The 17,027-nt window shown below is 44.7% G+C and overlaps 1 protein-coding gene across 2 annotated transcripts in view; it reads right to left on the bottom strand.

Moving 5' to 3' along the window:
• Positions 1–836: 836 nt before the first annotated feature.
• nisch (nischarin) overlaps positions 837–17,027 on the bottom strand; it is an 84,707-nt gene continuing 68,516 nt past the window's right edge. The window contains exon 28 of one of the 2 annotated variants that reach the window (XM_015958261.3): positions 837–1,767. In XM_015958261.3, coding sequence (XP_015813747.3) covers positions 1,440–1,767 — 328 coding nt within the window. In that variant the 3' untranslated portion in view covers positions 837–1,439. Of the gene's footprint in view, positions 1,768–8,736; positions 8,922–17,027 lie in introns of those variants that run through there. The other variant, XM_054733473.2, reaches the window with a different exon arrangement.

The following is a 17,027-nucleotide window of genomic DNA, read 5'->3' as shown; positions in this document are numbered from 1 at the left end:
GCGGCAGTCCTGTGGCAAAAATGCCTTGTTGATGCTAGAGGTCAGAGGAGAATGGGCCGACTGATTCAAGCTGATAGAAGAGCAACTTTGACTGAAATAACCACTCGTTACAACCGAGGAATGCAGCAAAGCATTTGTGAAGCCACAACACGCACAACCTTGAAGCGGATTGGCTACAACAGCAGAACACCCCACCGGGTACCACTCATCTCCACTACAAATAGGAAAAAGAGGCTACAGTTTGCACCAGCTGACCAAAACTGGACAGTTGAAGACTGGAAAAATGTTGCCTGGTCTGATAAGTCTGGATTTCTGTTGAGACATTCAAATGGTAGAGTCAGAATTTGGCGTAAACAGAATGAGAACATGGATCCATCATGCCTTGTTATCACTGTGCAGGCTGGTGGTGGTGGTGGTGTAATGGTCTGGGGGATGTTTTCTTGGCACACTTTAGGTCCCTTAGTGCCAATTGGGCATCGTTTAAATGCCACTGACTCTCTTGAGGATGATGGAAAGTGCAATACAAATAAAAGTTTGATTGATTTTACCGATTGGCTTTATGAATTGAACTGTATGGGAATGTTTACTGTGTGAAGTGCCTTGAGATGACGCTTGTCATGATTTGGCGCAATATAAATAAACTGAATAGAATTCTTTCTGTATATTTTGTCCTCCCATGGGAACATGAAAGATGGCCAGCTGATCAATAGGGAAACCAAGTCAGATAAATGTTTATGCATCCATCATGAACTCCGCGGGAAACAGCCAGAGCTTGTGATGCAGGCATGCCTCACTTTTGGCACAATTAGCAGAATTTCTGAAAATTAGGAAACAGATTGTTTTTGAGAACATTTCATTTTAATTCAGTAGCATCTCACTTTTCCACACTGTTGGTGAAGTTTCCCAACTCTCAATCGATTGGTATGAAACAAAACACCAACAGATAACACTGAGATAGTATATATTCACTTTAGGAATAGAATTAGTTGTTTGTCACAAAAGTCACTTTCACAATGGGAATGTCCAGAAATCAATGTTAACTGAATAAGAGGCTTCAGAGTGGAGTGTATTAATGCTGTTTCTTCATCACTTCGTCTTGGAGTCCGTTTTTTTGGTTGCTTAGAAAACTGGTAAAAAAAACAAGTGTTTCTCTTTTGAGGTTGTTTTACCTCTGGGGGTTAAAGGTTAGGGTTGTCTATGTTGTAAAGCTACTGTAGCGCCTCCTGCTAGCAGATAATAAAACAAACCAAATAGATTTGAGCAGGATCAGCGTTTCTAGATATCCTACCAACTGACATTCTATTCTCCCCAGTATAACAGGAATGGAAGTCTTAGGTCAGAAGTTCAGGGATACACCTGTGCCTTGTACTTTAGTGTGATCATGTGACACTGCTGCTTTTGAAGCCTCTAAATTATCTGTTCATCATTCAGTCGACCAATCAGCCAGTGAGCTCAACAGGAAGCTCCCGGCTGCAGAGCCCCTCCCACTGCCGAGCAAGAAGCGAGATCAGCCTCTCCCTGCTGTCAGCTCCTGGAACAAAAATACACCAGTGCACCTCCCCCTCTAGTCCCTGGCTGACCACACCCCCTCTGAGTGAGGTCTCCTCTATGCTGGAAGCAAAGTGGTCCATGGTGAGGTGGCAGAGCAGGTCGGGGCCCGGCAGGTCATCAAACACCAGAGTCAGGGCCTGAGGATATGTCTGATACCCCAGAAGGACCCGGTCCAGGTCCCGGATTCTCCGAGCTTCACAGAGCTGGTAGCGCTCTCTGCAACAAGAGAGAAGGAAGAAGGTTTGGATAAAGACCAAGTTCACTTGTTTTACCTGCACATCAGCAAAGGTCTTTGGTATGTTTCTGTTTATTTATTTGGCAGACACTTTTATCCAAAGCAACAAACAATTGTTAGGGCATGTTGTGATCTGTGGGGGAAACCCAGGCAAGCATGGAGAGAACATGCAACTCCACGCAGAAAAATCGCAGCCGGGTTTCGAACCTGCAACCTTTTTGCTGCGAGGCAATAGTGATAACAACTGCACCACCATGCAGCTGTATATATGCATTAGTAGCTTATTGTCTATTTCGTCTAGTCTTAGCCCTTAAGCTAGCTGCTATTGGAACAACGTCACTCTTGTGACCAATTGCTGAAGAGCTTTAATGTATGCCTGCCTACCGAAAAGTGTCTGAAGTTGTTGCAAATTTATTAAAAATAAAAACTTGAGAAATCACATGTACATAAGTATTCACGGCCGTTACTCAGTACTTTGTTGATGAACCTTTGGCAGCAATTACAGCCTCAAGTCATGTTGAGTATGATGCCACGAGCTTGCCACACCTATCTTTGGGCAGTTTTGCCTATTCCTCTTTGCAGCGCCTCTCAAGCTCCAGCAGGTTGGATGGAAGCGTCGGTGCACAGCCATTTTCAGATCTCTCCAGAGATGTTCAATGGGGTTCAGTTCTGGGCTCTGCCTGGGCCACTCAAGGACATTCACCGAGTTGTTCTTTAGCCACTCCTTCGATATTATGGCTGTGTGCCTAGGGTCATTGTCCTGCTGAAAGGTGAACCATCGCCCCAAGAGGTCAAGAGCGCTTTGGAGCAGCTTTTCCTCCAGGATGTCTCTGTACATTGCTGCAGTCATCTTTCCCTCTATCCTGGCTAGTCTTCCAGTTCCTGCCGCTGAAAAACATCCCCACAGAATGATGCTGCCACCACCATACTTCACTGTAGGGATGGTATTGGCCTGGTGATGAGCGGGGCCATTTTCTCCAAACATAACACCTGGCTTTCATTTCAAAAAGCTCAATTTTTGTCTCACCAAACCAGACGATTTTGTTTCTCATGGTCTGAGAGTCCTTAAGGTGCCTTTTATCAAACTCCAGGCGTGCTGCCATGTGCCTTTTACTAAGGAGAGGCTTCTGTCTGGCCACTCTACCACACAGGCCTGATTGGTGGATTGCTGCAGAGATGGTTGTCCTTCTGGAAGGTTATCCTCTCTCCACAGAGGACTGCTGGAGCTCTGACAAAGTGACCATCAGGTTATTGGTCACCTCCCTGACCAAGGCCCTTCTCCCCCGTTCACTCAGCTTAGAAGGCTGGCCAGCTTTAGGAAGAGTCTTGGTAGTTCTAAACTTCTTCCACTTACGGATGATGGAGGCCACTGTGCTCATAGGAACCTTTAAAGCAGCAGAATTTTTTCTGTAACCTTCCCCAGCCTTGTGGCTCAAGACAATCCTGTCTCAGAGGTCTACACACAGTTCCTTTCTCTTCATGCTTGGTTTGTGCTTTGACATGCACTGCCAACTCAAGGGCCTTATAAAGACAGGTGTGTGTCTTTCCGTCATGTCCAATCAACTTAGTTTACCACAGGTGGACTCCAATTAATCTGCTGAAACGCCTCAAGGATGATCAGTGGAAACAGAAAGCACCTCAGCTCAATTCTGAGCTTCACGTCAAAAGCTGTGAATACTTACGTACATGTGATTTCTCACGTTTTTTATTTTTAATATACACTGCTCACACGAATTAAAGGAACACTTTTTTATTGGGCCTGGCATGAAATCAATTAAACCTGTCTGATAATTTCCTGGTTGATTAAGCAGCTGAGGGCATTGTTAATCACTTTCAGCTGTATTGGTGATCATGGACTCAATGAAAGGTGCACTAAAATGGCAACAATTACAAAACCCTCAAAACAGGACTGGTTTATCATGTAGAGGTCATTTCAAGTTTCTCCCTCTTGATCTTTTTCGGCTGGTTTTCCACTCGTGCTAGTTTTGGCTCTCTACTGGCAGTTTGAGGTGATTCCTTAACCCTACAGAAGTTGCACAGGTTGTCCAACTTCTCCAAGATGGCACATCCACATGTGCTGCAGCAAGAAGGTTTAATGTGTCTCCCAGCACAATCTCCAGAACATGGAGGAGATTTCAGGAGACTGGCGGTTATTCTCGGAGAGCTGGACAGGGCCGTAGAAGGTCCACAACCCATCAGCAGGACCGATACCTGCTCCTTTGTGCAAGGCGGAACAGGCTGAGCACTGCTCGTGCCCAACAGAATGACCTCCAGAGGGCCACTGGTGTGAATGTCTCTACCCAAACAATCAGGAACAGACTTCATGACGATGGTCTGAGGGCCCGACGTCCTGTAGTGGGCCCTGTGCTCACAGCCCAGCACCGTAGAGCTCGACTGGCATTTGCTCAAGAACACCAGAATTGGCAAGTCTGCCACTGGTGCCCTGTACTTTTTACAGACGAGAGCAGGTTCACCCTGAGCACCTGTGATAGACATGAAAGAGTCTGAAGAAGACAAGGAGAGCGTTATGCTGCCTGCAACGTCGTTCAACATGACAGGTTTGGTGGTGGGTCAGTGATGGTCTGGGGAGGCATATCCATGGAGGGACGCACAGACCTCTACTGCCTAGGAAATGGTGCTCTGACTGCCATAAGGTATAGAGATGAAATCCTTGAACCCTTTGTCAGACCCTACGCTGATGCAGTAGGTCCTGGTTTTCTCCTAATGCACGACAATGCCCGGCCTCATGTGGCAAGAGTATGCAGGCAGTACCTGGAGGATGAAGGAATTGAAACAATTGAATGGCCTTCACTATCCCCTGACTTAAACCCAATAGAACATCTGTGGGACATTATGTTTCGGTCCATTAGGAGGCACCAGGTTGCTCCTCTGACTGTACAAGAGCTCAGGGATGGCCTCACACAGATCTGGGAGGAGATGCCACAAGACACCATCCGTTGTCTCATTAGGAGCATGCCCCGACGTTGTCAAGCATGCACACAAGCTCGTGGGGGCCACACAGGATACTGAAAAGCAATTTGAGTAGCAGAAATTGTTTTTGAAATAATGGGCTAGCCTGCCACATCTTCATTTCACTCCAATTTTAGGGCGTCTACACAACTGAGCCCTCTGCAGGCTGATAACTTTTATTTCCATTAAAAGACATGGCATCCTTTTGTTCCTAAGACATTGCCCTGTTGTTATTTGTATAGATATCCAACTTCATATTGAGATCTGATGTATCTAATGTGTTTCTTTAAAGTGTTCCTTTAAGTTTTGTGAGCAGTGTATTTGCAACAACTTCAAAGACACTCTTTACACATTATCATTATGAGGTGTTGTGTGTTGCATTTTATGGGTTAAATGAAATTAATCCAATTTGGAATGAGGCTGTAACATAAACAAAAAAGTGAAATAGGTGAAGCTCTATGAATACTTTCCAGATGCACTTAACCTCAACTGTGATCCACCTCATGGCTGTGAGTGGAAACCTTCAAAACATAAGGTATGTTCTTGGGTTCCGGCCCCATTTATGCCACACTTCTTTCAGCTCAAGCTCCCTACTGAGTGGACCTCTTCACGTATACCCCTGAGGACATCTCCTGGTGGCTGAGGATTATTCGCTGGATGTGGTGGCACTCCAGTTGAGAATTATGTTGGGGCTGGCTACAGGAAATGCTACAGCTGCCTACTCATAAGCTCATACATGATGTCACAACAGCGTTATGTTGAGCAGCAAGCAGCTGTGTACTCTGCACCAACAGACAAGACCCTGAAAAAAATGTCCGAGACAATGTGATTTTGTCTGATGATGATGTGAAAGTGGATGAGGAGGTCCTCCAGGTGCTCAAACCCCTCAAAATGGTTACCGCACCAATGAGCACTGAAACTGGTCCATCTGTTTCCATGATCCTGCCACTGAAAACAAGGATTCTACAATCCATGGCTCCACTGGAATGGTGGAAAATCAATGAGGGTAAATACCCTCACATTGTCATGATGGCAAAATACTATCCAGCTGTGCCTGCTACTTCAGTGCCTAGCGAGAGGGTTTTCTCAACAGCAGGAGACATAGTGACTGCAAAGAGGTCCATGCTCTCCCCAGACAGTGTAGACACCCTTATTTTCATCAAAAAGAATTTGTAACTGTAAGCTCAGATCTGCTTTATTTTAATTCTTGATTTTTTTGATGATCTGCACAAGGGCTAGTTCATTCAATCTTCAGGTTTAAAGGAAGGTACCAGGCCTTAATTGCACTTTAAGTTATTTCATCCACTCTCCTGGTTTAAAGGAAGATATCATGCCTTTTTTTCATGTACAACTGGTTTAATGGAAGAAGACGTCATGCCTTATTTTTATATACAGCCTGTTTAAAAGATGGCATCATGATTTGCTTTTTAATTATTTAGTATTAGAAATAGAAGGAGGGAGATCTGGCCATCTGGTTGGGGTCTGGGGTGGTGGGTTGCATTGCTCAGCGTTGGGCGGGGGAGCCTGTTCACCCCAGCAGAAAGGGTCGAACTCTGGGAACCGGTAATGGTTGTACCCCATGTGCAGCAGTACCGGGACCAGAGTGAATAGGGTGTGAATGGGGAGCATGAGTGGGTGTCCGGCGTGCATTTTTGTAAGTCTTTGGTTGTATGTGTATGTGTGAGCATGAGGGAGGGAGTGTGTGACTGTGTTTGTGTATGACTGTATATGTCAGGTGGGGCCTTCGACTCCTCCCTTCTCCTGGGACTTCTTTTGATGCTATACATCTTTGTCTCCCCTCCCCCTGCCACACCTGGTGTGGAGTGTGGTCCCTTGGTCTGCCTGAGTGTTCATGGCTCCCGGGTCAGGGGGTTTAAGATTTTTGGCGTCTGCCTGATCAATCCCGGTGGCTGCATGGTGGGATCTGGTTCCCTGGGCTCTGCTGGGACCCCAGCGGGGGTGGTCGCCACTGGGTCCCGGTTTGCTGGGTCCCGGGCTCGGCCGGCTGGGGGGTGGGAGGCTGCGGGCGGGCCTGTGGACTTGCCGCTGATATCTCCCGGGACTCTGCCGGCTGCTGGTTGTTTTATATAGCATTTATCACTGACATAGAATCACAAAGTGCTTTAGTTGACATTTACAAATGCTTAAATAAGGATAAAGTAAACATTTACAAACACCTTTTAACACGTTTGGTAATGTTTAACTTTCTAAAGTCACAACTGTCAATGGTTAAATATAAGATTTTGATACACCAGTCATTCATAAAAGATTAACTAAACATTTTAAATGATCATGAACACATTTAATTTTTAAAATGTAATTTAAATTTTGATGAAATGTAAAAAACAAATAAAAAAAATAATCCAGACATTTATAAACTCATTTCAGGTTATTAATTTTTTACTATCTTTTGAATACAAGAGGGACTTCTACAAGGCGGGCCATTCATATGGATACACCTTAATAAAATGGGAATGGTTGGTGATATTAACGTCCTGTTTGTGGCACATTAGTATATGTGAAGGGGCAAACTTTTCAAGATAGGTGGTGACCATGATGGCCATTTTGAAGTTGGTCATCTTGGATCCAACTTTTGTTTTTCAATACGAAAAAAGTCGTGTCACATCAAACTCATTGAGAATTTCACAAGAAAAATAACGGCGTGCTTGGTTTGAATGTAATTTTATTCTTTCGTGAGTTATTTACAAGTTTCTCTTTGTTCACAGCCACTGACATGTCGATGAGGTTAACACGTGAGGAAGCAGATCGAAATTGTGTTGATATCTGGTGAACGCAGTAACCAAGTCATTGCAGCAGATTTCAATGCAAGACACCCTACGAGACCACCCATCTCCCATGGTACAGTTAGCAAACTGCTTGCTCATTTTCGTGAAACAGGTTCAGTGTTGGATTTGCCAAAATGTGGACGCATGAAAACGGTCACTAATGAAGAAATATCAGCAGCTGCCCTAGCTTCATTCAGCAAAAGCCCACAGGGTAGCACTTGCCACATGTCACTGGAGAGTGGCATTAGTTCAACATCCCTTCGGCTGATATTAGCTACTCACAAATAACACCCTTACAAACTCCAGCTACTGCAGCATCTCAATGAGGATGACCCAGATCGGCGCACAGAATTTGCAGAATAGGCAAAACAAAAATTGGAACAGGACTGTAGCGGAAATCCACATTTTATATCCTCTGATTAACTTTGTTTGTATTCACACGAAGGAGAACATAACTATTTTCACAAAGTTTTTCCTCTCACATTTAGCAGAAGAAAACAAAAAGAGGACTTTGAAACTGGACCGCAGTTCGAACATCTGGTTAACTCCTACATTTTCTCCCAGGAACGTAAATTTTACCAAGTGACTTGTTAGTTTCCCTCCTTAAGCATTCGAAAAGACAGACATTATCAGGACTTGGTTGGGCCCATGTCAACCTGCCAAGCCCCGACTCTCCCCCAAGGTTTGAAGGCTTGTAAAACCTTCTCAGGGCATGTTCTGGAAGATTGCAGAATTTAGTCTTTATCAAGACCCTGATCCACAGTTAAAAGGTGTTTAGATTTGTTCACCATTAGAAATCAAGGTGCTCTAAGTTAAAATCTTATCAGTTACAAACCTAACTGCTTGTTTTGTGTTTTTTTATGTTAAACCTCTGCCAATTTTTGATTCTCCAGTTAAAATTCATGCTAATGGTAAAACTGTTCAGTTTTAAGACATGAATTTTATTCTTTCACTTTTAAAGTAATGCTTTGATGCTAAAGTAATACTTTTTGAGGCTTTATATGAATAGCTGTGTTAAATTGAGATCATGGACTCTCCATCTTGGAGAAGGTAGTGTCACGAACTCACAAAACCCGTAATGACGCCAAACACAGTAAAGTTCCTTAAAAGTCTTTACTTGGATGAGGAGTTACCCGAGGAGGGCGAGGCAGGAGACAGAGTCGGAGGGCAGGCGTGAGTCAAAACCAGATCGGCACAAGCAGGTACAGGGAGCAGGCTGGAGACGTGGTAGAAGACAGGCGAGTGTCGTGATGGCAGGCAGAGTTCAAGACAGGGATCATGAGAAAAACGAGGTCCGGAGGCTGAGATCAGGCAGGGTGAATGGCTGGAAGATTTACTTGCGTGGGCTTTCAATAATCTGGCAGGGAACTGGTGGCTGACTGGAGAATATAAAGCAGGGGGAGCAGGAGTGAGTGATGAGCTGAGGAGTCAGGAGCAGGTGAAGTGGATGAAGCTGATGACAGGAACAGGTGAGATGAATGGAGTTGATAAGGTGCAGACTGAAGTTGCTAGGGAAAACAGGGCTTGGCTGGAGCTAAATGAGAGGAACCAGGTGTGCTGGATAAAGACTGAATGAAGAGGCAGAGGAGGGTGAAGGATTGGAAGTCATGACAGGTAGAGGTTATTTGAAAGAGCCACAGTGCCATCCGGTGTCCAGTGGTTAATGAGCGAAATACATGTGGGTGTGACTCAGAAGGTTATAAAGCCACAGTGCAAACCTTGTGTTAGCAGAGGAGAAAAAAACAAAGGACGCCTTAAGCACATCCCTGCGGGCTGTTTTCCATCTGGCCCAGCAGAACCCGGCGCTTTACAGTAATTAGCTCTAAAAAGTTACGGTAAAACTTAGAAGCAACTCTGTTGTTTTGTTTTGACTTCCTACGTGAAACCGGAAGTCTGCGTGTTCGTCGAGTTTTTATATTAAGAGTAAGAGCAATTTGGAACAGTTTGATGATTTGGCTCCATTTGGAATAATTTGGGCCCACGATCTGAATTCCACATTTTCGGTGCAGCTGAAATGAAGACACCTTAAAGTCCAGCCACTCCCGGGGAAAGAGATTCTCCTGAACTCAACAGACTCCGCTGACCAACTCGGGGCCAAAATCTTACAGTCCCAGAAGCCTCTTCATGAGCAAGGACTCCAAGCTACATCAGCCCTTTGGCCACCCTCTGGCAATGAGAGAAAAAAGGTCTGTGAATCATTTTCATCTGGCTGACTTTTGTGACAAGCCCGATTACTGAATTCAGATTAGTCCATTTTTATGGCGTGTTTTTATTTCGATCCCATATTCACGTTAGCCTTCAAGATCCCCTTTCTTCTTCTGCCATAACGAGGTCCCCCCCCCCCCCACACACACACACACACACACACAACTTCCCTTGGTTCTCCTTTCAGAAATTATTACTAATAGTTACTATAACCCTGGTGTCACCGAATTTCCACTTTTATTACGGATCAGTTATTTCCTATCACTGCCATAAAGCTTTGAGTTAACAATTTTCTTAATTCCATGCATGAAACTATAAGCTGTGTTTGGTCCTTTTGTCAATGTTATTGATGTTGTAATAAACTCACAAAACGTAAATCACGCCTGATTATTTCTAGCAATCTCAAGAATAGCCGGCGCATTCTGACAAGAACTCAGCTTTCAGACTAATTTGTGGTGTTAAAATTTAGACTGATGACCCTGAACAAAATCTAAATCTCCCCTGGAGTGTTCCCAGTCACACTAACAAAGACTGGGTGGTGCCCCAATTAATTAATATAAGATCATAAACAAGCTAAATCTACGCCACATTTGAAATATAGATATAAAATGTAACGGAACGGAAGACTGTGTTTTTTTCCCCCTTCTTTGCTCAAGACTAGTCTGCATGAGAGATAGTCTCAAGGTCTCATGCATTCCTTCTAACCTGCTTATTTTCGGCTCAACAGAAGAACGAAGAATGAACTCTTTTTCTTTTCAAAGAACTCTATTTTAATAAAGCTAATCCATCAAAGTGTTAGTCAATAAATAAGATGTGACCGACCTGTGAAATCAAAATACTAATTACTTTATTAAATTCAATTCAATTCAATTCAAATTCAATTCAAAAATACTTTATTAATCCCAGAGGGAAATTGATTATATAAGTAACAGAGGTTTCACTCAAAGAGCAAACTTTACAAAAAACTCAAGGGAGGAGTACCTGATGGGGCCTCTGCACGCCAATATATTTTTCACCGAAATACTTCTTCTGAACTCTGTGGATCTGAGGGTTAACCTGACCAGGGCCAGCAACTCATTTTGTTTGATGAGGGCCACGTGATTCCACCTTTAAGCTGAAGCTATTGGGTATATTGCTCTTTGTTAAAAAAGTGACGGTCTCCCCGCCATTTACCTGGGGCATGAATCCACTCTGCTGAAGGGAAATACTCTCTACCCACTCTCAAGAGTCAACATAAAAACTTATTCCATTTCTGAAAATTCTAGGATATGCAATTTGGAGAATCTTTTTTTGGGACATTTCCTAAATACATAGTTCAGTCTTTAGTTGATCATGAGGCGTATACAAGAAGAAGAGATCTGTCACCATTTAATTTCCATCACATGCATGAGGAATATTTGGCCCTTTGCAAAGACGGAAAACAGATACCCTCCAAAGCATCCCTGTTTACGTCTTCGTTCAGACATTTGAAGGACCAACCATTGGCGATTAACCACATGGAATATGAATAAGGATACACCCTGTTTGTTTTCAATCTCACCTCAGATGAGAACACTGACGCACTGTCTCCTGTGACTAGTGGTAACCTGAGGTTGGAGATGAGATTTGCAGCTCTGTTTTGCCTCATACCTGTACGTTGATCGTCTACGCCTGTTACGATTCTATTTTGGAGATAAACTTAAACAGGAAAGTGATGGTTGATTATCATTGAATAAACAATGAATAATCACGAGCTACAGGAAATACTCTCGCACCTGCTTGGGGGTGTATTTCTGGGTGTTTTGGCCTTGGATGTGCTGACTGCGTTGCCAAAACATCTCCAGCAACCATGCCACTTCATTGTAAACACGCACCCATCTGTTAAGCCCGGCAAACATTGGTTGGCCATTGCTCTAGAACAAGACGGGACTGGAATGTTTTTTGACCCCTACGGATTCTCCCGAGTTCAGCTATTACCCTGAAACCATCGGAATTTTTTTGAAGCGGTGCGGCTTGGATATATATTACCAAAATACGCAATTGCAGAGCTTAACGTCTACGGTATGCTGACATCACTGCATTTTTTTTTCCTATGTCATAAAGCCTGTGGGCTCTCTCTATGCTAGGATCTCACTGGCCTCTCCACATATCTGCCAAAGTAAATGAACATCCTGGTCACACTGACAGTGAGAAGCATGATAAATTGTCTTGCTTCATGCATCATGCAAGATATCAATCTTATAGCAGCGATCTGCATAAACCACCATGGTGGAGTTTGTTCACTCCCACTCATGCGCTCAGCAGGACTGCTGTGTTGAGCAGGTGAGCTTGCTGTCATTCAGGTCCACCTTCCAGGTATCCTAAACGTGGAAACAGTGATGTCCACGGGAGGGCCACTCCAGTCAGTTTGGCATCTCTATCCCAGTCTGATCACTCAGACCTGGAACAGCCTTGGCTAACCACCATGGCCTGTTTGCCGCACACGAGAACACTCAGTTCCATTGTGTTTTATCCCTGAGCCCACAATATTGGACCCTAGTGGAATAGATGCTAAGATGCTTCTTATGCATTTTCTCACTTATTCCTCGACTTCTGAATCAACTGTCGGGTGATACAGATCCCTTTGACCCTGATAGTCCCACATGCGCCCCACACCTTGGTCCCTAGGTGTACAGCAGATTGTGAAGAGCATCATTATAGCCGATTCCAAATAAATAAAAGGACATATCTTTTCAGACAGGAGGTCTGAACAATCAACCCGTAAGTGGGATAGTGGTTTTAGCTGATCGCTGAAGTCAGTTAAATGTTAAGTTCCCATTAGTTGTCGCACACACTGACATGTGGAATTTGTTTTCGGCATTTGGCTCGTCTCCTGTGGGAGCAGCGAGCTGTAGACACAGCCATGCTCGGGAAACATTTAGTGGTGACAATGCTTGGAGGCTTCACTCCCTGATGACTGAGTTAGTTCGCACGATTTAGTGTACACGTGCTTCCTCCACTCCTGCACTAAGTGGACTGCTTTCAGCATTGGTGTGAGGAGCAGAGAGCCACCCTTCATTCACGTTAATAACCAGGGCTTCTTTTCATTCAACTACCATCTAAATCAGTCCCACACCCAGGGCTGTATCAAGACGTTTGAGCGACAAGAGCAAATGCCTTCCCCCAGGATGAAATTTACACCCTCCCCACAATCTTGATGAAGAGACTACTTCTGTCCACTCTCAGTTCCAATGATTGGTTGCAGTATCTCACGCACCATGGAGATGCAATGTTCATAGAGTCTGTTTGTGTAGAACATCGGAAGTCCTCTGTGGGCCCAGCACCTTCACACACTGCCTGTGTGAAGCAATTTCACTCACTAATGCGAGCGAATAATTCCCTGATGAGCTGAGAAAGCATTCCATCAGAGGGTTTCCCCTTCTATGGTGATGAAGAATGGTGTGTTGATCTGGCTGCAGCTTGGTCTGCCTCTTGTTCATTCATTCGTTCTCAACGTGAGATGTGTATTTAGCATGCATCTCTCTCTCAGTGCTTAGGGCGTTGATGGGCTGATTGAGATGTACAGGAAGCTTATTTTCTGCTTCCTACCACAAATGCATAGGTCACATGCTGGCATGTTTACCTTGAGTCACGCACTACTATAGCCCTTCCTCATGGGTTTTCATTAAGGCCCCATTACTACCTCCTTGGGTTTCACTGAGGCTTTCTTCTGACCCACTGGTCACCTACCCCCTGTCTGGAGCAGTGCTTGTTGCCCTACGAGTTGGGTAGGTCACCTGTTATACCTGTTTGGGTGTGGTTCAGGAGAACTCTTCCTGAGTTTCCCCTGCTGTGTGAATACACATTGTGAACCATACACTCTCTCTCTCTCTGGCTGCATCAGCCCTCTATCTAGAGAGTATTTCTTCAGTAAGGGGGTCTTTCCTATGAATGCATCCCTATGGTCCGAGCTGAACCAGTGTGGCATAAACTCATCCAGCTGCGCAATATTATATTATAAAAGCAGCTAGCTTAAGGGCTAAAGCTAAACAAAATAGAACGTTGGTTACGTATTGTAACCCCAGATTCTACGAGTCTAGCCGCAGCCCTTAAGCTAATGGCCCCACTGGTTCTGATAGGACCAAGAGCCATAGGAGACAAACAGTGGAGTCTCCCCACTTATATACCAATGGGGTGCTCGCAGTAGGTGAGCGTACATCAAAGCTCTTCAGCGATTGGTCACAAGAGTTACATTATTCCAATGGCAGCTAGCTTAAGGGCTAAAGACGGGCATACACTGTGCAACTTTTGCACTTTTTTGAGCCAATTTTCCACTCGTGTGAGAATCCACAAGATTGGGGCGAGTTTTGCACTGAGCGTCGTGTAGTATACAGTGGGCTACGAGAGGCAATTAACACCACATGACCAACTACCGATCTGCAATCGTGAGCTCGCAGGGACTTCTGACGGGTTTGAAATTTGGCTCATCCCTCGTGAGGGTTGAAGCGGCTGCGACCCAAAAAGTACCAGAACCGCTCACGGCGCATGCGCAATCATGCGTCAACACCGCTCGCCAGCTATTTCCCTACTAACACACGTTGTTCGTTTTTATTTCTACACTTTTTCTTACACACACAATAACAAGGATTGTCAAGAAAGCATGCGTGTCAAATTAAACTGATCACAAAACACTGATTTACTTTCTTTCTTTCGTTTTCCTCATCCAACCCCCATAAATCCCCGTGTCCTCCTACAGCACTCCCGAAGGTCAACAGACATCAGTAACAACACAAAAAAAGTCCAACGTGTTGTGAAAAAACTGTTAATTTTAGCATTTTTTTTAGGTCCGACGTGTTGCTACCAGACATACGGTGTGAGCAGTCAGGTCGCATCCGAGAACTGGGTCGTACAGTGTGAGCACATGACTCGTGAGATCTGCTCTGCGAGGAAGTCGTACAGTTTGAGCTGAAGCTGAGTGCTACAAGTGAAAAAGTCGCACAGTGTATGCCTGCCTTTAGACTAGGCTCATAGAAACTGGAGTTACAATATGTAACCAACTTTCTCAGTATTGGCTCACTGTGTGTAGACGTGCTCCCGTGCTCAAGGTTTGTTCATACAGCTGTGTGCAGCCTGCCAGGAGAGGAGACTTGGGTGGCTCTTCTTTTTGTTTTGTTAACATGTGTGTGTGCGACTGATAAACTATAAAACCATGTATTCTTCAGTTCTGGGCTCATTTCTGTGACCTTCATAGAATGAGACCCAACATTTTTATGCCTTCTGTAATAAATAATACAAAAGACAGAAATATGCTGATGAAGGTTCTCTGTCATCCAGGTCATGGTAATCCAAAAGACCCCATGCTTTCCAATGAAAAACTTCCATAAGACTTGTGAGTTAATCTTTGAGGGAAAATTGCTCTAGCGCTCTTGTTTCAGGACCTAGAAGTGAGCAAGAGTTTTTTTGGGGGCAGCAGTAGCTCAGGTGGTAGAGCGGGTTGCCTCATGATCGGAGGGTCATGGGCTCGATCCCAGCTCCCGCCAGGGATATCCTGCTGTTGTGTCCTTGGGCAAGACACTTCACCCAACTTGCCTGTGTTAGTGGTGGTCAGAGGGGCCGACGGCGCCAAATGGCAGCCTCGCCTCTGTCAGACCTCCCCAGGGCGGCTGTGGCTACAAGTAGCTTACCATCACTAGCAGTGTGTGAATGTGAGAGTGTGTGAAAGCGTCTTTGGGTGTCTAGAAAAGCGCTATATAAGTTCAATGCATTATTATTATTATTATTAAGAGTAAAAGCGAACACTGCTCGACGCTGTGTGGCAGGATTTGGAGTCTTTCTGATATTTGGACACCTCATCTCTGATTGGCTAACAGCTCTTCAAATCTTTTACTGACTCTGCTCTCTCCTGCACGCTAAATCAATAACAGCCCTCACCATCGTGAGTCAAGATGGGTGAGTCCAGGGGCGAACTAGTTTACCTGTTGAATTAATTATATATTCACTAGGATAAATACAATAAAGTTGATCTATTACTAAATAGAATATTTACTAAGAAATCACAGTGTAACCATAGAAACACTACTTGGTATATATGTTGTGTGTGTGTGTGTGTGTGTGTGTGTGTGCGTGTGTGTGTCTGTCTGTCTGTCTGTCTGTCTGTCTGCTCGGTCTGTCTGTCTGTCTGTCTGCTCGGTCTGCTCAGTCTGCTCAGTCTTATCCATCCCCAGTGAGTCGTGGTGGATGGCTGCTTATACTGAGCCAGTATCCTCTGGAGGTTTCTTCCTGTTAAAAGGGAGTTTTCCTCTCCACTGTCGCTGCATGCTTGCTTAGTATGAGGATTGCTGTAAAGACTCTGACACTAGTCAGTGACTCGATGCAACCTGCTGGCTTCCTTATATAGGAAACGTGTTACTGATTGGCTTAATGACCTGACCTGTATTGGAATGTTTACTGTGTAAAGGTCCTTGAGATTCCTCTAGTCCTGATTTGATGCTTTATAAATAAACTTGAATCAAATTGACTAGTAATTAGGAGAAATGGGAGATTTCCCAGTGGCCTGGTCGTTAATCTGTCCTGCTCAGTGATTGCTGACAGTCATAATGTGAACAATCAGTCATGTGAGGGTCCGGGCATACGCTCTCCTGATGCTCACGCAAACAGTGCAAACTGGGCACAAAGACACCACCTCCTCTCACACCTCCCAACTGCCAGTGCACTGCTGCATCTTTGGCCCCAGAGGTGAAATAGACCAAGGCGGACCATAAAAGGCGGAGCAGAAAAGGAGAAACTGAAAAAGAATAAATCTCTGGCCACAGGTGCATGTTCAGTCTGGCCTGTATGTGATCATGTTGGGAGGACTGGTTTATGGTAAGTTTTGAGGCCAGTTGAATTATGGGCAGTGTACAGTGTGCAATGCTGTGGAGGAGTGGGTGGGGTGGGGAGAAAATAGCAGCAGCTGTCAGGAACCGATGATCAGGAGCTGATGGTCAGATCATCAGACTCATATCCTTTTTAAGTACAGATATCATTGCTTTGGGCCGGTACGCAGCGGTACCAGTACCGTTGCCATTTCTAATTTGGACCTTTCAGCACACCGGGGCAGTTTTTTTAGGGTACAGTGCATACCAATAAATTTTCCAGGTATTTATTAGTCGTATCCGAGATTTCTGAAAAAATAGCTGCCCATCCTTAAATATTAGCCATCCACAGTCCATCCACGGCTCCAAGAAGAGTTGCATTCTGCGCTAAAGGTGCATCAATGCTGTAAGGTGTGCTGTGCATTCAGCACCGTGAGCATCAGCTCAGGCAGGGGAGAGGAAAAAAAA

This window comes from Nothobranchius furzeri, chromosome 3 (genome assembly GCF_043380555.1).
Source record: "Nothobranchius furzeri strain GRZ-AD chromosome 3, NfurGRZ-RIMD1, whole genome shotgun sequence".
In the NCBI taxonomy this organism is placed as follows: domain Eukaryota; kingdom Metazoa; phylum Chordata; class Actinopteri; order Cyprinodontiformes; family Nothobranchiidae; genus Nothobranchius; species Nothobranchius furzeri.
Note: the sequence above shows the minus strand (reverse complement) of the source record. Positions and strands in the feature narration are given on the sequence as shown.